Source organism: Rhinoderma darwinii, chromosome 1 (assembly GCF_050947455.1).
Source record: "Rhinoderma darwinii isolate aRhiDar2 chromosome 1, aRhiDar2.hap1, whole genome shotgun sequence".
NCBI lineage: Eukaryota > Metazoa > Chordata > Amphibia > Anura > Rhinodermatidae > Rhinoderma > Rhinoderma darwinii.
Window position 1 is genome coordinate 90482992 of NC_134687.1, and position 19766 is coordinate 90502757.

Below are 19766 nucleotides of genomic sequence, written 5' to 3' on the forward strand. Positions count from 1 at the left end.
GTTTCCATGACTCCTACCAATTAGGTAGGTATCGTTTTGTACACTATGTGGTGCGTCCCATGCATGGGTGAATATTGCATTCATATGGCGGCCTCGTCAAATCTATTGTTTATTTTGGTGATGCTAAACCTTATTTTATCTGTTTGTTGTTTTGTACCATACGACATTCCACACTATTGAGGTCCTTTTACACTTTTTATTATCGGGCAGACAAGTGTTCATAGACTGCTCGTTGATCTGCTGATCGTTTCGTTTAAAATAACTGAAATATTATCGTTGTCGGCAGCACATCTTCCTGTGTAAACAGGGAGACACACTGCGGATATGATAATAATGTGTGGGGACAAGCAATCAGAGAAACGACCACTCCACCCCATACATAGATCCTTGTGACAGGAGCAAACGAGCGCCGTTTAACGAGCTGTCTCGGTGATCAGTGCTCGTTGTACCGGCCGAATTTTGCCGGTGTAATAAGGCCTTTAAACCAAGGTTTTAGATACTAAAAACAGAAAGCACTATCTAAGACAAATGTTGCAGCAGAGTAATTAATATACATACAAATAGACACACATAATTGTACACACAAATTCACAGGTTGACAAAGACCCTTCCATTGAGTTCAACCTAAAATTCGACAGTATTGTATTCAGAGGAAGACATAATAACCCCTCTGAGGTAGTTACAATTGTTAACATTTTTGGGGGAAAAAATAATTCCCTAAATATTACTTCTTGATTCTCAAATATGGCAATTAGAACCCATGGATGAGTTATCCATCTCAAGCAATCGGATAATATTACATCTTTCTGGAAAGGCAGACTGACTGACTGCATCAATCATCCCAATATCCTGTGGGGAACGTTTCATAGACTCACTTTTCCTTCAGTAAAGAAACCCCTTCTATAATGTTGTGAAACAACCTTCTTTCCTATAGAACGTTTTATTTATATTACTTCCTATATTTATAGGCCTGACTATAGAAATCCCAAGACAGACCTCTGTATTGGCGTCTCTTAAATATGTACGTAGTAATTAGTCCGCCCCTAAGCCGTATTTCCCCTAATTAAATAGCCCTAATTTGCAATTTTGTTTTCTTCACTAGTCTGTTGTCACAGGTTTTCTTATGTTTGTCTGTAGAAATGTGCAGATCAGCCTAGACCGGTCACTACTATGACAGGTGTGTGTGTGTGTGTGTGTGTGTGTATGTATATATATATTTATGTATGTATATATATGTGTGTGTGTATGTATGTGTGTGTGTGTGTGTGTGTGTGTGTGTGTGTGTGTGTATATATATATATATATATATATATATATATACACACATGTGAGACACTATTGCATGATGGGTAGTACAGTTGTCGTGGCAACCATACGACCATATGATGCCCAGAGATTACTATGACATTCTTGAGGCTTCATACTTCGATGTGTAATACACTTCTGTAATAAATTGTTCACTTGTTGCAGATGCCACAACAAAAAATGGTTCTACTGCTGAGGAGAACCTGGACCTAAGAGCTCCTGACTCCTCCACTCTTCCGTTCCTTTACCCATTGACTGCAGTACACATTCAAACCACAAGATGTCTCTATAATTTACCACCTGCTTTAACGCCTTGACGTATGCGATGCTTTAACGCACCAGGACGTACTAATGTGTCATGGATATAAACTGTCACCCTGTCAAAGGACAGGGTGACAGAACCGTGCCATCAACTGTTTGACAGTTGATCGGCACAGTAAGACGGCATGGGACCAATCACAGCGGTCCTATGCCGGCGAATGCTGTGATTGGTCAGTCACAGCAGACTGACCAATCACAGCTCCTTGAGAACGGGTATGTGATGGAGCAGAAGCTGAGTCAGCGCCATCACCGCCAGGTGTCTGCTGTATATTTCTGCCGACCCCCCGCTGTAACGGCCAGGAAAGGAGCTAGGCTCCGATCCGGCCGATTAGCTCCTTAGATGCAGCGATCTCTGCATCTAAATGGTATTTAGCCTGTCGGCACCCCTCATGGGTGCCATGGCCGCGGGTGTCCGCTATTTGTCATAGCTGACATCCTGCTGTAACGGCCAGGACCGGAGCTTGGCTCCGATTTGCCCGATTAACCCCTTTAGATGCAGTGATAAAAAGCGCATTTAGGTGATTAGATCGCACCCGATGGTGCTAATGGCAACGGTCGGCACGATGGTGGCTATGGCAACCGGAGGCAACAATGCCCTCCTAGTATGGAAGCCTATTAGGCCATGCCAGGAGGCGAAGCCCAATAGCCTTGCTTTCAGTGAATAGCTGACCGCTCTAATACACTGCACTATATAGGTAATGCAGTGTATTAGAATAGCAAAGGCTTCATGCCCATAGTGGGACAACAAACAAAAGTTTATAAAAATGTTGTAAAAAAAGTAAAGAAATAAAAGTTTCAAGTTAAAAAAACAATAACCGCCTTTTTTCCCATTATAAGTCTTTTATTATAGGAAAAAATGGAAAACCTAAATAAAAGTACGCATATGTGGTATGACCGCGTCCGTAACGGCCCGAACTATAAAAATATCACGCTATTTTACCGGCACGGTGAACACCGTAAAAAAATAAAATAAACAATTCCAGAATCGCTCTGTTTTGGTCACCACCCCTCCCAAAACAGAATAAAAAAAGTGAACAAAATGTTACATGTACCCCAAAATTCTACCATTAAAAACTACAGGCTGTCCAGCAAAAAATAAGCCCTCCCACAGCTTTTTTGACGAAAAAATAAAAAAGTTATGTCATACAATATGGTGACACAAAAAATAAATTATTTGAAACAAAAGTGATTTTATCGTGCAAACGCTGTAAAACATAAAAAAAATATATACATTTGGTGTCGGCGTAATCGCATCGACCCGCAGAATAAAGTAAATATGAACACCGTAAAAAATAAATAATAAAAAACATCAGAATTGCTGGTTTTTAGTCACCTTGCTTGCCAAAAAATGAAATATAAAGTGATAAAAAAAATTGCATGTACCCCAAAATGGTACCAATGAAATCTACAGATTGTCCCGCAACAAATAAGCCCTCACTCGGCTCCGGTGAAGACAAAATATAGTTCTGGCTCCCAGAATATGGCGATGCAAAATGTGCAGAGTGTTCCAAAAGAGGATAAGATTGGGCACGATTTATCAGTGCGACACCGGCCACATATCTATTAACTATTATTTATGTACCGCATTATTATACCCTCTTATTATGCCCTGATGTACTCCGCACAGATTACACATACCCCCAAATTATAAACTGAAATACCAGCAAAACCCCAAACAGAAAAACTACCAAGCAAAATCTGCGCTCCAACAGCCAAATGCCGCTCCCTCTCTTCTGAGTTTACGTCCACATATATGGCATCGCCATATCCGGGAGGACCCACTTAACAGTTTGCGGTACGAACTGGGCACAACATATTGTGCACTAAAATGGCATATCAGTGGAAAATTGCAATTTTCACTTTACACCATCCACTGAGCGTTCATTTCTAATAAAAAAAAAAAGTCTGTTGGGTCAAAATTCTCACTATACTCACTAAAAGGCCTTGAGGAGTGCAGTTTCCTAATTTGGGGTCACACCTTGAGGGAGTTTGTTTTACTATTTGACCCTAGAGCCCTGACATTGTGGATCAATTCTGGAAAAATCACCAAAATAGACCTCACATTCGCATGGTGCTCTTTTAGGGCATGTTCACACGGATTATTTTCGACCGTTTTTAAAAAACGGTCGCATAAAAAAACAGCCGCAAAAAAGAAGTCCATGTCAGTTCTTCAGCCGTTTTTGGAGCCATTTTTCCATACTCCATAGAAAAACGCCGCAAAAAACGCGAGTGATTTAAAAAACTTCTAAAAATCACGAGCTGTTTTTCTTGAAAACAGTTCTGTATTTTCAGACGTTTTTGAGTTTGCGTGTGAACATACCCTTACTCCTAAGCCCTGACATGAGTCCAGGGAAATAATAAATGCCTTCAGGGGTGTAGTTTCCCATATGGGGTCACTTTTGCGGGGTTGGCACGGTTTTGGCCACTCATGGGCTTTGCAAATGTGACATGGCCTCCGCAAACCATTCCAGCAAAACTTGACCTCCAAAAGTCAAATGGTGCTCCTTCCTTTCTAAGCCCTGCCGTGTGTCCAGGCAGCAGTTTATTACCACATATGGGGTATTGCTGTACTCGGGAGAAATAGCTTTACAAATGTTGGTGTGCTTTTTCTCCTTTATTCCTTGTAAAAATTAAAACTTTCAAAGTTTTTTCAGAAAAAAGGTAAAACATGTCGGATTTGAAAAAAATCGGCCGTGTCCTTAAGGGGTTAAGTGGTAAAATTGCATCTTTAGTCTCAAAACTATGGTCATCAAATGTTGCCAAAAACATTTTATAGATATATTCTATGTTCTATGTGTGTATAGATTGTGATTTGTTGTACAATAATGATATTTTATTTTAGATAGGATGGAAACAGCCCCAGCAGACATCTGGAGTCCAGAAAATGTGCCCAAGTCTGTAAGAAATGTGAATGAACTAGACGTTGTACTCTTTGAATGTGGAAAACTTGTTGAGCTCTACAGGTATATTTCATATACAGTGAAACTTCTTTAAGATGAATTTTCAAAATTGCAGCAAACATGATCTTGAACCGGTGGCTGTCCATACTCTACAGAAACTCCAACTCCTAGCACATCCTACCAGGCAGAGACTTTTAGAGCATGCTGGGAGTTATCGCACCATTTGTAGATGAGGAATACTGCACTGTACATGGTTTGAGACCTCCGCCTTCTGTAGTCCTGAATGAGAGGTCAACAAAAAAAAGAAGTATGAGTTTAAATATAGTACAGTATTTAAAGGCTATTGACACATTTGAAACTAATTTCTTTCTTTTTTTTTTTCGTTGCCTTACATGGCAAAATAAAAATACACATTTCAAATTTGGTTTTGAATTAAAAAGTTTCTAATCTTTAGCTTCTGCAGCTTGCACGTACGGTATATACACTACAATGCTAGCTGCTCAATGCAGTTCAGTCCTCATTCCGACACCGCTCTGACGGCTCAGTCTTCACCCCTCTCTGATTTTCTCTAAGATCTAAGCTCACTAATCGAAACTATTTTTCTCATTAATATCATTGGGGTCACAGCACCTTGGGTATAAGGTCACCGAGGCTGGCGCTAGATAAGAAATGTCTTCGCTCTGCAGGCCATACCCTTCCGACAGATATTGGTTTAATCCGTTTTAGCCTACCTTGTCCGTAGGAGGCAGATATGACCTGATTCTCAGCTCTGCTGCGCTTTTTTTTTTTTAATTTTAGTTTTATTTCTTTCCTTTTTTCTCCTTAGCTTCCCCCTGCTAGTCTGGTTTCCATCTTAGTCAACCCCGCTGCGGATCCAGAGAAGCAGGCAGTTCTCTGCACTGATTTTCCATCACATGACCATGGACAGAATTTTATCTTATTAAAATAAATAATGAATGTTCCTCCGATTCCCTTTTTGTTCTTCCTGAAGGGCTGCGCAAGGGATTGTCACCATCCAAGGCCACCATTGTTCATTGGATCCGGTCTGTGATTTTCGAAAGCCTGAGGGTTTATGGGTAAAGTTCCTTGCCTTCAGGTCACTGCTCGTTCCACAAGGGCTGTTGGTGCCTTCTGTGCGTTAAGGCACTAGACTTCAGTCGCTTAAGTTTGGAAGGCTGCAACCTGGGCTTCCCAAGGTTCTACCAGATCCAATCTTTGGCTTCATCTAATACCAATCTGGGACACAAGCTGCTGCAGACAACTGTCCATTAGGCGGTTCACATGGCTGTTGTTTACTTTTGATTTTTCTTCCCACCCTCTGGGACTGATTTTTGATGTCCCATGGTGCTGTGTCCCCAATGATATTAACAAGAAAATTATTTTTTTGTACTCGCCGTAAAATCCCTTTCTTGTTGAATACATTGGGTGACACAGATCCCGCTCCTTTTTTTTATATTGTGTTTTTTTTTTTGTGTGTTTTTTTTTCTTCATCTACTGTAAAAACTGATTTAGCAAGTGTCTGTAGGAAGGATATGGCGTGCCTGGGCGGAAACAAGATTTTTCCTGCCTAGTGTCGCCTCCTAGTGGCAAAGGCCTGTATCCATGATGCAGTGTCCCCCAAAGAATTAGACGGGAAAGGAATTTTATGGTGAGTACAAATATCAGATTTATTTTTTACGATTTGAGCTTAGATTAGCCTTCAGGAGAGATCAGAGAAGGGCGACAGGCTGAGCGGACAGAGAGCTGTTCATAGCCTTTAAGTTCCCTGTAATGATAACCTTTAATGATGCACCACATGTGTGAATTGACATCAACACCCAAAGCATCTCACTGCAACAGCACTTCAAGACACGTGGAGGGATTTATTAAGACTGGCGTTTCATCATAAGCCAGGCTTAAACTAAACTTCGCTGGAGAAAAATGTGCCAAATTTATTAAGAGGTGCACGCCTCCAAATAAATTTGCCACATCTTTGCCTCTCCGTGTGCTAGAAAATCAAATCTACACCTTCTATGACCAGGCATAAATTTGCACTATCACTTACGCCAATTTCTGGTGTGAGTTATAGTAAATCTGTTCGTTTGGGGGAGTGAAAGCCTCCTCTGCTAAACTCTGACTTTAAAATGCCAAAAGGTCGCGAATATTGCTTGCGCCATAGTTTTCAGCATTTTTTACGCCACAAAAGGGGTGTAAAGCTGTTAATAATTTTCCCTAATAATACTGTGTGTCCAGGTACAGAATTTTGGTTGGATTAAATAGGGACAAGGCCAGGAAGTGGTAAGTAAATGTGGATTTTGGTATTTTTAAAGTGGGCCAGTGTACATAGGATAAGAATCTGTTCTGGATGAAGGTGTCTTTTGGAGAGGCTTCACTCACTAACCTGCATTTCTTATTTTATTTCTGGCTTTGTTTTGCTGTTTTAAGACACTTTATATAGAAAGTAATGTTTTGTTTCTTTGTAGGGAAAATGTTGACGCAGATGTCTGCAAAAGAGCAATTGATGATTTTTTCCATAGTTTTAAAGAACAGTTAGCTACAACAGTAAGTATTTGATTTGCCTTTGTAAATACTTTTTTACCACTTTACTACCTTCTATGGACATGCCAATACTTGTTAAAACACTGGCATTTACTGGGTAATTGTTTATGGATGGCACAGGATAGGTGATAAGTGTTTGATCCCTGGGCGTCCCACCATTGGAACCCCCACCGATCAAGAGAACGGGGGTCCTGGGTCCCCAGTATGAACAGAGCAGTAGGTCACGTATGCACACTGCGCTCCATTCATTCTCTATTGGGCTGCCGGAGATAGCTGAGCGCTGTGCCTACAGGTAAGGTTTATGAGCAGATAGATCATGCAGAAACATCTGTAGCAGATTCATCAGCATCGTGACAGCAGTCTGTAAATCTTTATAAAGTATCCTTTCTTCCTTCATAGTTTTCGTACCCACTGTGGAGCTTTTTATGGCGCCTTTTGGTGATATTAGGGTTTCTTATTGTAAAAATCCTCATTGTGAATTACAGAGGTACAGAGATACATTGGAGCACGATGTGATCGCTGTATCTAATATACAGGCTGCAGAAGGTTTAGGCCCTGTGCACATAAAGTTCCTGATAAAAAACGTTAAATGTGTACTGTGATGGATGTCCTATAGTGGCATCCATCACCGATAGGCTACAATAGTATCCATTTAATGGATGCATCAAGAACTCTCATGACTCTGTTCTTGACATAGCTGTTAAACGGGTACAATTATAGCCTAAGGGTGATAAATACCACTGTTAGACGTCCTTCACTTGCCTCCGTTTAATGGATACATTGGGAAGCTCCAGTGACGTAACTGTCCATATATGAACAGTTACACTGGAGTTTCCCTCCGCAGCAGAGGCTGCCCTGCCCTCAGACTCTGGCAGGCCTGTCAGGCTGAAGTTCCGCACGGCGGCCCGGCTAAAACCTCGGCTGGGGACATCACTGGAGTTTTCCTAGTGTAGCCCCAGTCACTAGCCTAGTAGCTAGCCAGTTGCGTCACTGGGGCTACCCCAGGGAATATCCAGTGACGTAGCTTCTCCGGGCCAAAATAGCAGCCGGGGATTCCAAAGTGTTGCTGTGGGGGAAGGAGGTCTCTTATCTCGGCCCAGGGAATCTTTGTCACTGGAGCTTCCCTGGGGCGGCCTCTGCTGCGTCGGAAAGCTCCAGCATTAACTGTCCATGTATGGACAGTTACAGTTAGGTCCGGAATTATTTGGACAGTGACACAATCTTCATGATTTGGGCTCTGCATGCCACCACATTGGATTTGAAATTAAACAACTGAGATGCAATTGAAGTGTAGACTTTCAGGTTTAATTCAAGGGGTTGAACATAAATATTATGTGAAACGTTTAGGAATTGCAACCATTTTTCTACACAGCCTCCTCATTTCGGGGGCTCAAAAGTAATTGGACAAATTAACATCACCATAAATAGATTGTTTGTTTTTTTTAGTACTTTGTAGAGAATCCTTTGCAGGCAATGAATGCCTGAAGTCTGGAACCCATGGACATCACCAAACGCTGGGTTTCCCCCTTTGTGATGCTTTGCCCGGCCTTTACTGCAGTGGTCTTCAGTTGTTGCTTGTTTGTGGATCTTTCTGCCTTAAGTTTTGTCTTAAGCAAGTGAAATGCATGCTCGATCGGGTTGAGATCTGGTAATTGACTTAGCCATTGCAGAATATTCCACTTCTTTGCCTTATAAACTCCTGGGTTGCTTTCGCAGTATGTTTTGGGTCATTGTCCATCTGTACGGTGAAGCAACGTCCAATCAACCTTGCTGCATTTGGTTGAATCTGAGCATAAAGTATATCCCTGAACACTTCAGAATTCATCCGGCTGCTTGTCTTCAGTCACATCATCAATAAACATCCACAGTTTTAAACGTGCCCTGAAAACACATCTATTTAGACAGGCCTATAACATTCCCTAATCTGACTCCTTTCCATGGCCCTCCTTTTAAATTAGTCATCAGAATAAAGTTCCCTCACACTCCTTCTCTTCATGTCCGTCATACACGGATACTGGCTGGTGACCGGCTCATGCAGCTTTATGTTACCACCCCATGTGTATAAAAATGGCTGGAATATTGTACAGAACAAACACTGTTACACTTTGTCTCCCTTATTTCCTCATAGATTGTAAGCTCTTGCGAGCAGGGTCCTCACTCCTCAGGTTTGAATTGTAAATTAACTTTGTCACTATGTATTGTCTGATATTGTTTGTTTCAATTGTAAAGTGCTGCGTAATATGTTAGCGCTATATAAATAAAGATTATTATTATTATTATTATATTATTAATAAACACTAGTGACAAGTGCCTTTGGCAGCCATGCATTCCCATGCCATCACACTGCCTCCACCATGTTTTACAGAGGATGTGGTGTGCTTTGGATCATGAGCCGTTCCAAGCCTTCTCCACACGTTCTTCCTCCCATTATTCTGGTACAGGTTGATCTTCGTTTCATGCTGTTCCAGAACTGGGCTGGCTTCTTTAGATGTTGCTTGGCAAAGTCTAATCTGGCCTTTCTATTTTTGAGGCTGATTAATGGTTTGCACCTTGTGGTGAACCCTCTGGTATTTGCTCTCATGAAGTCTTCTCTTTATGGTAGACTTAGATACTGATACACCTACTTCCAGGCGGGTGTTCTTCACTTGGCTAGATGTTGTGAAGGGGTTTTTCTTCACCATGGAATGCATTCTGCGATCATCCACCACTGTTGGGTTCCGTGGACGTCCAGGCCATTTGGATTTCACGAGATCATGTTGTGGGTTAACAGCAACAGCATCCAAATGCAAATGCCGCACCTGAAATCAACTCCAGACCTTTTACCTGCTTAATTGATGATGGATTAACGAAAGAATAGCCCATGCAGCCCATTACGTAGCTTGTGAGATAATTGTCCAATTACCTTTGGTCCCTTGAAAAAGAGGGAGCTACATGTTAAAGAGCTGTAATTTCAAAACCTTTCCTCAAATTATGATGTGAATATCCTCAAATTAAAGCTGAGGGTCTGCACTTTAAGCCCACATTGATTATATAACTGTATATTCAATATGTTTTGGTAAACAGCTAAAATGCCAAAACTTGTCACTGTCCAAATAATTCTGGACCTAACTGTATGTTACTGCCGCTTTGCGGCCACTGATGGATACCATACAGTGTAATCCGTCACCCATAGGCCCCCATGGTAAAAAAAATATATACCCTGTGGTATACATTTTTTTTGCGGGATAGAAAAGTGTTGTCTACTACGCTATTCTGTCCTTTAAAAGAAAGGTATACTGTTGTATACGCTAAACGTGGGTCATAACCGTGAGATGCACAGGGCCTAACTGCTATATGTATGTTCTACCTGATTGATTTTTAAATCTGCAGCCTGGTCATGCTGTCAGGTGGCCATGAGTATTTAATCTGTGAGTGTTGTAATAGCTAGGCCATGCAACTACATATATACAGCCCTAGCTTTATACGGATCAGTCGTTTATTTATGTTATTTGTGTATATTTTTTTATATATTTTAACACAGAAATATTACCTATTTTTCCACAGATATTAGACGTACAGAAGATGAAAGATCTTAAAAGAAAAAATGCAAAGGTAAATAAATATCTGTCTATTTCTCTCTCTCTCTCTCTCTCTCTCTCTCTCTCTCTCTCTCTCTCTCTCTCGCATATATGTCTGTCTGTCTATCTCAAGCTGCAATTCAGGTTCAGCAATGGTATTCTTGCACATACCTGGTTTCTTGATATTGGAAACATAGTGCAAATGTTTTTATTTATTTTTAGTTTATTTTTTCTTATTAAACAACATGTGGATGAAATGTACATTTGTGGACATTCAGACATTTGATTTTCATCCTTACTGCACTTAGATAAAAGGTGATGTAATTGAACAAGAACAAGAACAAATTCACTTGGCAATAATGTATTAAATCCTTTTGTGGAGAAATGTTCTAATACTTAACAGGGCTCCAGGCCAAATTAAAAATGGCTTGGGCGTCTCTGGCTCACTAAGTCTAAAAATTTAGGAGCCAATTGAGAATATTTGGTTGCCAAACTAAAAATCAACATTACTACATGTAAAAAAAAAAAAAAAAAAAGAAGGTATTTAGACTAGACTATGGACTGACTGAGTCAATTACACTAGACTGTGGACTGATCGACGGAAGCGTTTACACTAGACCGTGGACTGACCGCAGTGTTTACACTAGACTGTGGACTGACTAACTAACTGCAGCATTTACAGAAAACTAGAGGGAGCGTAGGCGATTTTTGCATACTGTTATACACTGAACTCAATATTAATATAGTATGACCCTTATGCTACCTCTAGTGCCTTGTATGCATCTGAAGACTACCAAAGTTAAGTATGTGCAGCGTTCTCTGTTCTTACTGTCCCCCATCTTGGTGCTGTTCTTTTGACTTTTCTCAAAATATATTGGGAATTCCAAATATGGACCTGTTTTGAGCAACAAAATGTCCGTTCTCATGGCCAGAGGTTTAGAGCTGCGCGCAGTGGATGCTCTTGTCATCCCCGATAGCACTAGACTGGCCTTTCCAATCCTAGTATATCAAACATATCCACTTTCTGGCTGACGCTCCTTGGCAACAGCCCCATCTTCCCAAAATGTTTTCCCAAGGTCTGCTCTTCCACTTCACTTTAACTCAGATGTGTTTAACGGCATGGCTGTTGAGGCCGAGGTCCTGAGATGCTGGGGCCCCTCAGTACTGGACATTCAGACCATGTTAAAGGTTGGGTAGTCCCAATCAGCGTAGGTGTAATATATCACACTATAAAAGGCCTACTTCAGCTGGTGCAAGGAGGGCGGGCTCCACCCTCTCATATGTTCCACCCCCAAACTACTGTCCTCCCTACAGTCTAGATTAGACCAAGGTGTGGGCTTGGCCACCCTCAAGGGTCTTTCGCCCTCAGGTGACGATTTTCTGCAGGGTATTGCTCACTGCACTTCCGCCTCAGTTTCCGCTTTGGATCTGAGCTTGGTCCTTGAGGCCTTACAGGTCTCCCCCTTCGATCCTCTAAGTGAAGATTCTTCTAGGATCCTCTCCTGGAAGGTCCATTCTATGTGGCAGTTTACTCCAGCAGGAGGGTCCCGGAGCTGTCAGCAATTTCCTGCAAGTCTACTTCTCTTGTTCTTCACCAGGACATTGTGGTGTTACACCCTGTTTGTTCCTTCCTTCCTCCCAAAGGTAATTTCTGCCTTTTGTCCTGCTCCCTTTCACCTGCGGGATTGTTTATTTTACAGACTTGATGTCAGGACTGTTTTGATTGTCTGACCCCATTTTGTGCTTCTGGGAGATCCGAGGTAAGGTCTACAGACCTTGAAAGCCATCATTGACTGCTGGATTCGGTCAGCGATCACAGAAGCCTATCTGTTCAAGGGCAAGGATCCTCCCCTTTGGGTGACAGCCCACACCGTGCGAGCTGTCAGTGCACCCTGGGAGGTATGTCATGAAGCTTCAGCCTTTCAGGTGTACAAGTCCGCCACCTGGTCTTCAGTGCATATCTTCGACTGGTTCACACCATGGCCTCCTCAGATGCCATTCATAAAAACATTAAAAAAATCATACATGTTTGGTATTGCCATAATCGTACCTACACATAGAATAAAGGTAACAATTATTCATACAGTTCAAGGAGCAGCGTTAATTTAAAAAATATATATTTTTCTTTTCAATTCCCCCTAAAAATGTACCCAACAATGGTGCCAATAAAAAAATACAACTCGTTCCACAAAAAAAACAAAAAACCCTCAAACCAATATGTAGATGGAAAAAAAATGTTTAACTCTTGGAATGTGATATTGGAAAAACAAAATGCTTGGTCATTAAGGAGTCATTGTTTGTTACTCTGGAATTGTTGCAGACCAACCATTTTTTTGTTTTTTTTTAACAATAATTTTTTTTAATTAATTTTCATATAATTACAATTACACATATGTCGTTCCAACGTAAGCTTTAAAAAGAAAAAGAGAGAGAGAGAGAGAAAAAAAAAGAGGAAGAGAATAGATAATCATGAAATCATAAACAATCATGAAATCATCAAATTATAACCATAAAGCCAGCATCGAGTTTTTAGTTCACATTATTTCAACTAGTTCACTAAACTTGGTTGAGAAAAAGGGCTAAGAATCCAATTACTCCAAATATTAGTGAATGAAGAAGAGGAAAAGTTGCCATATGCTATTATTTTTTCGTACGCATAAGAAGTATTGATTGATGAAATCAGTTGCTGAAATGTAGGGGCACAAGCGCTTTTCCAATGTCTGGTCAAGACTAATTTGGCCATAACCAAGATTTTACATGTCAATGGTCTGAATCTGGAAGGAACGACCTCCATGTGTAAGAAGAGCAACGCTAAATAAGGGGACATGGGAATCTTAAGATGAAATAAAGATTCTAACAAGTTAAACACGTGTTTCCAATATTCATTTATAGCGGGACAGTCCCACAGTGTATGTAACAAAGTACCCTTGTATCCACAGCCTCTCCAACAATCTGCTGAGGAATTAGGATACATCTGATGTAGTTTATCTGAGGTGTAATACCAGTGTAGGTTAGTTTTGATAGCTGCTTCTACGCGTGAACTACATTGTAAAGTCGAGTGGATAAGTTTAAGGCTGGGTTCACACAACCTATTTTCAGGCGTAAACGAGGCGTATTATGCCTCGATTTACGCCTAAAAATAGGGCTACAATACGTCGGCAAACATCTGCCCATTCATTTGAATGGGTTTGCCGACGTACTGTGCAGACGACCTGTAATTTACGCGTCGTCGTTTGACAGCTGTCAAAAGACGACGCGTAAATTGACTGCCTCGGCAAAGAAGTGCAGGGCACTTCTTTGCAACGTAATTTGAGCCGTTCTTCATTGAACTCCATGAAGAGCAGCTCAAGATTTACGAGCGTCACAGACGCCTCGCATAATGCGAGGAGGATCTTTTACGTCTGAAACGAGGCAGCTGTTTTCTCTTGAAAACAGTCTGTCTTTTCACACGTAAATGCCTGCTATCGTGTGCACATACCCTAAAGGCTGTTAGCCATTGATCATTCTCGAAGGTCATGCCTACATTTTTTCCCCAGGTCCTAATATTATGAGTTTTGCTGAATTCAGCATTAGTTTTTAAAATATTGTAAATACCTCTAAGATTTTTTTGTGGGTTTATCAAGCAGTCTAAATAACTTTAAATTACATACAGGGCGTAATTTGTCCCGGTCTCTAGCGAAGTGTCTGATTTGCACCAGTTTTTTTTAAACACCATTATGAGGGCACAATTTTTTATTTGTTTATTATTTAAAAAAAAGACTTTTTATTCAGCTAATGGACATAGAGGGAAATTTTATGGCGAACATGCTTTTGATTATTCACTATGTTTACTTGGGATGTCAATTTAACATTTTCAATCACAAAACAAGTGGAATTTTGGGGATGTTTTTTTTCCAATTTTAATGTGACTGTTAGGAGGTTAATAGCACCATTTTTGGAGTTATCTCATATCCCACCTGTTGCAGCAAGGTGTCAGCTGGTCCAGCTCCTGAGCCCGTGCCGTACATTTACAGCGCTGTGCGCAAAGTACGTTCTGCTAGTCCCATAAATGTGCAGTGTGAGGGAAGGGGCTAAAACACAAATTATATTTTTGACGTATATTTGTTTGTTTTTATGGCGTTCACTGTGTGGGATAAATAACGTTATTGTAAATAACGTTCTTGTAATAGTTAGGACTTTTACGGACGCTGCGATACCAATTTATATATATTTTTTAATTGTTTACATTACTATAGGGGGAAAATAGGAAAAGGTGTTTTATATATATATTCCTAAAAACTTGAATTAAAAAGAAAAAAAAAATTAAGTCCCACTAGGGGACTTGAACATGCAATCGTTTGATTTGCTTGCACAAGATACTGCCATACTTATGTATTGCAATGTATTGTGATTTTTGTCTTCTCTCCTCTCCTCTGGTAATAATAGGAGAACTAACGTGGCAGACCAGGGGGCCTTCATTAGGCTCCTGGCTGCCATTACAACCAATTGGCAGCCTGAGACCACGTCGCATGGTGGCTGATGAAGTGACAGAGGGGGCTCCCCCCCCCAGCTCTATTGACCACGGCTTCTAAGTGGTTAAACGGCGAGATTCTGAGTAATCCTTGATCCCGGCAAAAAGAGTGAGGTGTTCGCTGTAATATACAACTGACACCCGCTCTATATGGAGTGGGCTCAGCTCACTCCAAAGTCGCCCCTACTTGACTATGATGTAAATGTCAGATGTCGTAAAGGGAATGTGTCGCGAATGAAACCTTTTTTTAAGTAAGTTACTTCTATTATATTTTTTAAGTTTTTTTTGCTGTATTGTTTTTTTTTCTTCCACATGATAGGAAAAAATGTCAAATTATTATTTAATATTTAATACTTCCTATGTTGGCCACCAGAGGGAGCACTTCCCAGAATTATAGCAAGGTGAATAAGGCAAAGCAACCTGACTCACAGCTGCCATAAATGTGGCAGGGATTCTCACCCCCCCCCCCCCCTCCTACAAGCCTGGAAAAGGGGTCTTCAAATTGCTAAGCACTGTCCGGCTGCGATTTTTGGAGTGATTGTACAAATGGCAGCTGGCCGAAGTTATAGGACACACCAAAAGGCTAAGGGTATGTTCACACGGTTACTAAACAAAGGGAAAACAGTACCTGATTTTCAGCCATTTTTTTAATCAAACTCGATGTTTTTGGCCGCGTTTTTCTATAGAGTCAATGAAAACCGTCCCAAACGGCCGCGTAAAAAATGCCCCGTCGGAACAGAACGCCGTATTTATTATTGAAATCAATGGACAGATGTTTGTAGGCGTTCTGTTTCCGATTTTTCAGCCGTTTTTCGGGTCGTTTACGGCCCGAAAAACGGCTGAAAACACTGCGTGCGAACATACCCTTAAAATGATGAAAGTGAAGTGAATGACTTTTCAGTGGACAGGTTCACATGGCGTGTATTTGACACGTTATTTTTGCATAAAAAAAACTCTTGATTCTGCTTTTTATTTATATAATTTGTAAAGTGCGCTGTTAGCACATAAAAAGCGCCTTTTTACACACGCTGTTTTAAAAAATGCATTGTGTAAATAAAGAAATGTTGAGTCAATTCCTTTCCACACACACTCAGCTCTGCTACACACAGACACACACAGCACTGCTACACACAGACACACTCAGCTCTACTACACACACACACACACACTCAGCTCTGCTACACACACACACACACACTCAGCTCTGCTACACACGGACACACACTCGGCTCTGCCACACAGACACACGCTCGGCTCTGCCACACAGACACACGCTCGGCTCTGCCACACACAGACACACGCTCGGCTCTGCTACACACAGACACACGCTCGGCTCTGCTACACACAGACACACGCTCGGCCCTGCTACACACAGACACACGCTCGGCTCTGCTACACACAGACACACGCTCGGCTCTGCTACACACAGACACACGCTCGGCTCTGCTACACACAGACACACGCTCGGCTCTGCTACACACAGACACACGCTCGGCTCTGCTACACACAGACACACGCTCGGCTCTGCTACACACAGACACACGCTCGGCTCTGCTACACACAGACACACGCTCGGCTCTGCTACACACAGACACACACGCACTGGGCTCTGCTACACACAGACACACACGCACTGGGCTCTGCTACACACAGACACACACGCACTGGGCTCTGCTACACACAGACACACACGCACTGGGCTCTGCTACACACAGACACACACGCACTGGGCTCTGCTACACACAGACACACACGCACTGGGCTCTGCTACACACAGACACACACGCACTGGGCTCTGCTACACACAGACACACACGCACTGGGCTCTGCTACACACAGACACACACGCACTGGGCTCTGCTACACACAGACACACACGCACTGGGCTCTGCTACACACAGACACACACGCACTGGGCTCTGCTACACACAGACACACACGCACTGGGCTCTGCTACACACAGACACACACGCACTGGGCTCTGCTACACACAGACACACACGCACTGGGCTCTGCTACACACAGACACACACGCACTGGGCTCTGCTACACACAGACACACACGCACTGGGCTCTGCTACACACAGACACACACGCACTGGGCTCTGCTACACACAGACACACACGCACTGGGCTCTGCTACACACAGACACACACGCACTGGGCTCTGCTACACACAGACACACACGCACTGGGCTCTGCTACACACAGACACACACGCACTGGGCTCTGCTACACACAGACACACACGCACTGGGCTCTGCTACACACAGACACACACGCACTGGGCTCTGCTACACACAGACACACACGCACTGGGCTCTGCTACACACAGACACACACACGCACTGGGCTCTGCTACACACAGACACACACACGCACTGGGCTCTGCTACACACAGACACAAACACGCACTGGGCTCTGCTACACACAGACACACACACGCACTGGGCTCTGCTACACACAGACACAAACACGCACTGGGCTCTGCTACACACAGACACAAACACGCACTGGGCTCTGCTACACACAGACACAAACACGCACTGGGCTCTGCTACACACAGACACAAACACGCACTGGGCTCTGCTACACACAGACACAAACACGCACTGGGCTCTGCTACACACAGACACAAACACGCACTGGGCTCTGCTACACACAGACACGCACTGGGCTCTGCTACACACAGACACAAACACGCACTGGGCTCTGCTACACACAGACACAAACACGCACTGGGCTCTGCTACACACAGACACAAACACGCACTGGGCTCTGCTACACACAGACACACACGCACTGGGCTCTGCTACACACAGACACAAACACGCACTCGGCTCTGCTACACACAGACACACACGCACTGGGCTCTGCTACACACAGACACACACGCACTGGGCTCTGCTACACACAGACACACACGCACTGGGCTCTGCTACACACAGACACACACGCACTGGGCTCTGCTACACACAGACACACACGCACTGGGCTCTGCTACACACAGACACACACGCACTGGGCTCTGCTACACACAGACACACACGCACTGGGCTCTGCTACACACAGACACACACGCACTGGGCTCTGCTACACACAGACACACACGCACTGGGCTCTGCTACACACAGACACACACGCACTGGGCTCTGCTACACACAGACACACACGCACTGGGCTCTGCTACACACAGACACACACGCACTGGGCTCTGCTACACACAGACACACACGCACTGGGCTCTGCTACACACAGACACACACGCACTGGGCTCTGCTACACACAGACACACACGCACTGGGCTCTGCTACACACAGACACACACGCACTGGGCTCTGCTACACAGACACACACGCACTGGGCTCTGCTACACACAGACACACACGCACTGGGCTCTGCTACACAGACACACACGCACTCGGCTCTGCTACACACACGCACTGGGCTCTGCTACACACAGACACACACGCACTGGGCTCTGCTACACACAGACACACACGCACTCGGCTCTGCTACACAAACGCACTGGGCTCTGCTACACACAGACACACATGCACTCGGCTCTGCTACACATAGGCAGCTCACTGGTAGCCCAAATATCTACTTTTGCTAAATATACATACAGTGCTACAGTGGTAAGTCAAATTACACTGATACTTTCAGAGTAAAGATTGCCATAAAAACAGAGCTAAATATAAAACAGTAAATGAAGCAAAGTAGTTACTAGCTATAGTGTATGATGACTACTTAAAAACACACACATTGCATGCCAATATATCCTGTAATATAAATATGTGCACCCAGCAATGTTACAATAAACCAAACAAACATATTTGGACAGAGTGGGAGGGTGTCGCGCGGGAGGGTCTGTGAGAGCGAGAGAGAGGGCCAGACAGAAACACACACATCTTACCTGCAGTGCAGCCGGTCTTCATAATGGTGCCTGCTATCTCCCTACAAACAAGCTTCTCTGCTGGGTGGCTCTGAACTGCGCCTGCGCAGTACAGAGCCAGATGCAATGAACAGCTCACGTTCATTGTGTCCTATGCACTGTCCTGCCGTATTCCATCTGTGTATGTGTCGTTAAGAGACACATACACAGATGAAATAAAACATGGCAGCCCCCAGTAAAGTAAGAAAGTGTTAATTTAAAAAAACTTTGTGTGTGAAAAATGAAATAAAGTTAATATAATATTTTTTTAAATAAACATAAATTAAAAAAAATAATCATGACACTGTCCCTTTAAGGCAGATTGGCTCACGCCCTTTGTGGTATTTTTTTTTGCCTTCTCAATCAATATGGGGAAACAAAGGTCTGAGAATGAATCTTTCCGCATCCTCTCCCCGCCCTTGATTGCACTCAATGGACATAGTTTGTTTTTTTAACTGTACTAACTATGTAACTACACCAATCAGCCATAACATTAGAGAAACTGACAGCTGAAGTGAGTAATCTTATTACTATGGCATCTGTCAAGGGGTGGGATATATTAGGCAGCAAGTGAACAGTCTGTTCATGAAGTTGATGTGTTGGAAACAGGAAAAATTAGCAAGTGTTAGGGTATGTTCACACGGCCAAATTTCAGACGTAAACGAGGCGTATTATGCCTCGTTTTACGTCTGAAATTACGG

General features: G+C 42.9%; 1 protein-coding gene across 3 annotated transcripts in view; it reads left to right on the forward strand.

Moving 5' to 3' along the window:
* Positions 1–19766, forward strand: part of CENPU (centromere protein U) — a 57913-nt gene that overhangs the window by 17960 nt on the left and 20187 nt on the right. For all 3 annotated transcript variants that reach the window (XM_075860189.1, XM_075860190.1, XM_075860191.1), the window contains exons 9-11: positions 4469–4589; positions 6989–7067; positions 10608–10655. In XM_075860189.1, the coding sequence (XP_075716304.1) occupies positions 4469–4589; positions 6989–7067; positions 10608–10655 (248 nt within the window). The remainder of the gene's footprint in view (positions 1–4468; positions 4590–6988; positions 7068–10607; positions 10656–19766) is intronic.